General features: G+C 66.2%; 1 protein-coding gene across 1 annotated transcript in view; it reads right to left on the reverse strand.

Moving 5' to 3' along the window:
- Nucleotides 1-937: 937 nt before the first annotated feature.
- Nucleotides 938-5,422, reverse strand: part of Slc27a1 (solute carrier family 27 (fatty acid transporter), member 1) — a 9,526-nt gene continuing 5,041 nt past the window's right edge. Inside the window, exons 2-9 of the mRNA XM_013028340.1 lie at nucleotides 5,303-5,394; nucleotides 5,116-5,225; nucleotides 3,211-3,420; nucleotides 2,529-2,655; nucleotides 2,324-2,461; nucleotides 2,092-2,256; nucleotides 1,732-1,878; nucleotides 938-1,099 (exon numbers count right to left, since the gene is read on the reverse strand). Of these exons, the coding sequence (XP_012883794.1) occupies nucleotides 942-1,099; nucleotides 1,732-1,878; nucleotides 2,092-2,256; nucleotides 2,324-2,461; nucleotides 2,529-2,655; nucleotides 3,211-3,420; nucleotides 5,116-5,225; nucleotides 5,303-5,394 (1,147 nt within the window). The 3' untranslated portion in view covers nucleotides 938-941. The remainder of the gene's footprint in view (nucleotides 1,100-1,731; nucleotides 1,879-2,091; nucleotides 2,257-2,323; nucleotides 2,462-2,528; nucleotides 2,656-3,210; nucleotides 3,421-5,115; nucleotides 5,226-5,302; nucleotides 5,395-5,422) is intronic.

Below are 5,422 nucleotides of genomic sequence, written 5' to 3' on the forward strand. Positions count from 1 at the left end.
GGCCGCCGGGCGCGCATGCGCAGTGCGGTGGGCGAAGCCGGAGCGCTGCCGGGCGGGGCGGAGGCGGCAGGAGAACCCGGGAGCCGCGGCTTGCGGCGTCCTGGAGGAGGGAGCTTCGGAGCTCCCACCCGTGTGCGTGAGTGCCGGCCGGCCGCGGGGTTCGAACGCTCTACCCGGGAGCCGCAGCCCCACTTCCGGCCTCTTGCTGGGCGCCCGAGGCTCGGGCCCGACCGCCCAGCTACGTGGAGGTCTGAGGATCGCGGTTCGAGGCCAGCCCGGGCAGGAACGTCCCCACGAGGGGCCCCAGTTAACCACCGCAAAGTCAGAAGCGGCGCTGCGGCTCGAGTGGCGGAGCGCCCGCCTGGAGCGAGCACGAGCCTGAGGCCAGGCCAGCCCGAGCGCGCGCGCGTGCGCACACAGCTGCTGGGGAAGCCGCCCCGCCCGACGGCGCGGGCAGGAGCCGGGCCCGGAACCCGCCGCGCTCCCGCTCCCGGGGAGGCTGCGCCCGGCGGGGACAGACGAGAAACGAGCCACGAGCCCCGGCCGGTGCCGGACGGCAGCGTTTATTTCTGAGAGCCGCTGGCCGGCCGGGAGGTCCCGGCCCGGCCCGGGCACCGGAACCCGGGGGCAGCCAGGCCACTGTCGGGAGGGACGTCCCTCCATCGCGGCGGCCCCGGGAGCCGCCCCTGAGCCCCGCGGCCCGCGGGCCGTTCCAGAGGCTTCCGGGACACGGGAGGAGGAAGGTGGGTGGACGGCCCCTCGGAAGGGCCCGGCCGCCACGCCGCAGACGGCCTCAGAAAGAAGAAAAAGAAACCGACCTCCGGCTTCTCCGGAGGCCGCAGCCAGGCGTCCCGGGCGGTGTGCCGGGCTAAGGCTCGGCGGCGTGGGCCCGGGCCGGCCCCCGGGGACGGGGAGAGGCGGGGCCCAGCCGGGCCCGACCCTCACAGGGCGAAGGCGCCCGCGCAGAGGCGGCTGTACACCCCCTCGTCCAGCGGCAGGTAGTGGCCCTGCTTCAGGTCCAGGAAGAAGAGCGGGTCTGAGGTCTGGCGGGGGTCAAAGCCCTCTCGCTGCAGCCTGGTCTTCTGGATCTTGAAGGTGCCTGGGTGGCGGGGACAGGGGGGGCTGTGGCAGCTCTGGGCGTCCCGGCCTCTGCCCCCGCCCCGCTGCCTTCCCAGGGCCTCCCCCACGCTCCACAGCTAGATGTTTGTCTGCTCTGCAGTCCACACATTCCCCTCCCCCCTCACACACAACTGAGCGTGGCTGTGTCTCGCACACTGGGCCAGAGTTTAACCACTTACAATCTGAGGGCCAGATTTGGCCCTCAACTTGTGCGCATCAATAAAGATTTATTGGCACATATCCATGCCTGTTCATTTACACACTGCCTGTGACTAGGTTTGTGCTGCAAAGGCAGAGACTGTGTTACTGGACAACCTGTCAGCGTCCACTACTGTGACCTTTAAGGCAACATGTGCACTGTGTGGTAGCAGACTACACAACATTGCAAGAGAAGACCCTAAGAGGAAAAGGGTGTCTCTCCAACCCAAGGCCATGTGCAGAGCCTCTGCCCGGGAGGACTTGGGGGGCGGGGGCGATGGGAGGACAGCTCTCAGAGCTGGATCGGATGTAAGTGAACATCTCTGTCTGTCATGTGAGGGAGCCCCTGCCTTACCCCCTACCCGGGCCTGCCCTGCCCTGCTCCATCCCCCTGCAGAGGCTGCTGGACCTTACCTGTGGTGTCCACCTGAGGCAGCAGGCGCAGGAAGATAGGCCGGGCGTAGGGTGCCAGCACCTTCTGCAGCTCCTGGTACATGGCGTCTGGGTTCAGCTGCCGGCGGGGGTCTGCGATGGCGGCCATGCCCGCTTTCCCCTCCACCCCTGCGTACAGAGGCCTGCTGAGAGCCTCTCCCTCTACCTCCACTCCAACACCTCACAGCCCCCCGCTGGCCCCGCGTCCCGGTTTGACAGCAGCGCCGACACAGGTGAGCCTACACCACACCTGCCCATGCACCATGCAGGGCGTCTGGACCCAAGGACCCCTCTGCAGGGACCCTGGGCCTTCTGCACCCCGCACAGCCGCCTGGCACTTGCCTGGCACGGCCACCCCGTACACGGCCACGTCCGTCTGCCCCAGCAGGCGGCTCAGCACACCCTCCACTTCCGTGGTGGAAACGTTCTCCCCGCGCCAGCGGAAGGTGTCCCCGCTGCGGTCCCGGAAGTACATGTAGCCCAGGTCGTCCATCACCAGCACGTCCCCTGTGAGGGCAGGGGCCGGGTCAGCCGGGAGGACGGGCCGCCGGCCCGGCCCGGGCGGGCTGCACACCTGACAGGTAAGCGCTGTCGCCCTTGCGGAACACGCTATGTGCGATCTTCTTGTCCGTGGCGCTGTCGCTGACGTAGCCATCGAAGCGGCGCAGTGGGTCCTGCTGGTTGATCTGGCCGACCAGGAGGCCCGGCTCCCCTGGGGAGGAGCTGGGCTTGGAGCAGGTGTGGGGGGGGAGCCTCCCTGCCCTGGGGCCTCTGCTTACCAGGCTGGCAGGGTATGCACAGGCCCTGGGCGTCGCGCAGCGGTTCCATGGTCTCCTCGTTCACTTTCACCAGCTGGATGGGGTACACGTTGGTCAGGATGCGGCTGTTGAAGCCACAGGAGCCGACCTGGCGGGGAAAGGAGTCTGTGAGCGGCTGGGGGTGGGGCGGGTGTCTTCGTGCCTCCACTGCTCCTCTTACCTCCAGCACCCACCCCCCACTCCACGACCTCGAGTGACCCGCCAAAGGCGGAGCTGAGTGTAGCAGGCCCTTTTTCTTTTGGTGCCAGTCCTGGCCTTGAACTTGGGGCCTGGGTGCTGTCCCTGACCTTTTGCACTCAAGGCTGGAGCTCTACCACTTTGAGCCACAGCTCCATTTCTGGCTTTTTGGTGGTGTGAGATAAAACCCTCACAGCCTTTTCTGCCCAGGTTGGCCTTGAACCTCGGTCCTCAGATCTCAGCCTCCTGAGTAGCTGGGATGACAGGCGTGAGCCACAGCGCCAGGTCAGGCACCAGCCCTTCGCAGGAGCCAGGCATGGGCTCTGCTGCCTCTCCAAACCCAGCACGAGGATGTGGAGCCCCAGGTGACCCCAGGGCTGGTGAGCCAGGGCGGGCGTGCTTCCCATCGCTAAGTGGCACCCCTGGGTTGTGTGGGAAGTGTGAGTGGGGAGACGCCCGCTCACACCTTGCCGTCCATGTTGGCCATGCTGCAGTTGCACTCGGTGGCTCCGTAGAACTCGCCGATCTGCGGCACACCAAAGCGCTGTGCAAACTCCTCCCAGATGGCCTGGCGCAGCCCATTGCCCATGGCCAGGCGCACGCGGTGCCTCCGCTCAGCCTCGCGCACAGGCTGCTTCAGCAGGTAGCGGCAGATTTCCCCGATGTACTGCACCACCTGTGCAGGAGGCCCGGGCGGCCAGACCAGCGGTGTTGGTGAAGGAAGGGGGCAGGAGGAGGGAGGAGGGAGGGGGAGGCCACCATGGGCTCAGTGGGGGGAATCGGGAGGCAGGCCCCAACCCCATGCCCCAAGGCCACGCCTCAGGAGCCCCTAATCCAGGCCGAGGCACTGGGCAGCCCCCACAACTCTCCCGGCCCCTCTGCCCCCAGATGGAGCTGCCCCCGTGTGGCTGTGATGCAGGTACAGCAGCACCCAGCCCCAATCTCCACAGATCCCTGCCGGGGTGTCTGCCTGGGTTTCCACCCCATGGGGCTTCCTGGGGTGGCTTCCCAGATGGCCTCAAGTTCTGATCTTGGGTCAGGTATCTCGGTGACTCTGCACTCTCCTCTTCACAGTCAGAAACGGAGGTTCACACAGGTGCAGATCAAGGCCACAGAGCCAGTGAATGGCAGATCTGCCTCTGCAGTGGGCAGGAGGCTGGTCCTGCTCGAGTCTCACCAGCCTAGCACGGAGGCTTCCAACATCCCTCCCAGGGTGAGGTCAGAACAGCCCTCTCCATCTGCCTCCTCTCTTGTGTCCACCCGCCTCCGCCCACAGGGGCCACCATCCCCTGGGGTGTACCCATCCACCTCACTACTGCCACCATCAGGCCCGGCTGGCACCTGGCAGATGCCCCAGCCACTGCCCAACTCTGAGGGACATGGGGAAGGCTAAGCCCAGGACAGCTACACCACCCAGGGGCAAGATGAAGGGACGAGGACTGGAGAGGGGCCAGGCGGCCCACAGCCACTGGCACACAGACTTTCCCATGGCCATTTTCACCAGGAAGGTCCTCGTCTTTGGGGGGTGCCTTGGAACCACCAGCAGGAAGGCGCTGTCTGTCTGTCTGTTCCTCTCTAGGCAGACGGGGTGGGTGCGCAGGGGCAGGCGCTGGCTGGCAGTGGGTGGCTGCTGCACCCCCACAGGCCGTTTCTCTGTTTGGTCCTTTGGTGCAGGGCTGGTGATGTGATGCAAAGCCAGCTCCCGTCACCGAGCTACAGCCTTGGCTCTTTTGTTAAAAAGAGACTCCTCACTGGGCCTGGTGGCTCAGGCCTGTAATCCAGCTATTTAAGTAGCTGAGCTAAGAGGAGTGTGGTTCAAAGCCAGCCCGGGCAGCAAAGTCCAGGAGGCTCTCATCTCTAATTAACCACCAGGAAAAGCAGGAGGGGGTGCATGGCACAAGCAGTTCAAAGCTAGCCTTAGCACGAAATCTCAGGGACAGCCCCCAGGCGCAGGGTTCGAGCCCAAGGCCCAGTACCGCCCCTCCCCCCAAGTGACTGTTTCACATTTCAGGTGGATTTGCAATCTCACACAAGTTCTTCGAAAGCAGCTGCACCTGGGGTGGAGCCCGCAGGGCCGGTGGGGGGGGCTTTCGGCGGAGGAGCCCCTTCTCCACCTGCATTAAATGGGTTCCCATAGAGGCCTAGGCTGGGGCTGGACGGGAGGAGGGGCGCGGAGGGCCGAGCCCTCGTGGGGGCCCCGTCAGGCCGATTCCCTTAAATTGACCAAAGATCCGGGATTTGCGCGGGGAGGGGCGTGACGAGCGCGAGTGGGCGGGGATTCGGGCACTGTGGGTGGGCGTGGCCATCGCGGGGGCGGGGCCGGCGTGGGACAGGGTGGGTGGGCGTGGCCATCGCGGGGGCGGGGCCTGACCGTGCAGTTGTACTTGACGCAGTCGTCCCAGAAGCGGCTGGCAGAGAACTTCTTGCGCAGGACCACCGTCAGCCCGTAGATGATGCACTGCCCCACGCCCATGATGTTCCCTGCGGAGGGCGAGGGGTGGGTAAGGAGTCCCGGGGTGGGGCTGGGTGAGGGACCGGGTCTCCCCCCCCCCGCATACCTGCGGAGTGGTACAGGGGCAGACAGTCGTAGAGCACGTCTGACTCCCGCATGCTGTAGGAGTGGTGCCCGAAGGCCGCCATGCGGTAGTACCTGGGGGGGTGGGGAGCCCGCAGCTGTG

Source organism: Dipodomys ordii, unplaced genomic scaffold (genome assembly GCF_000151885.1).
Source record: "Dipodomys ordii isolate 6190 unplaced genomic scaffold, Dord_2.0 Scaffold108, whole genome shotgun sequence".
Classification (NCBI taxonomy): Eukaryota; Metazoa; Chordata; class Mammalia; order Rodentia; family Heteromyidae; genus Dipodomys; species Dipodomys ordii.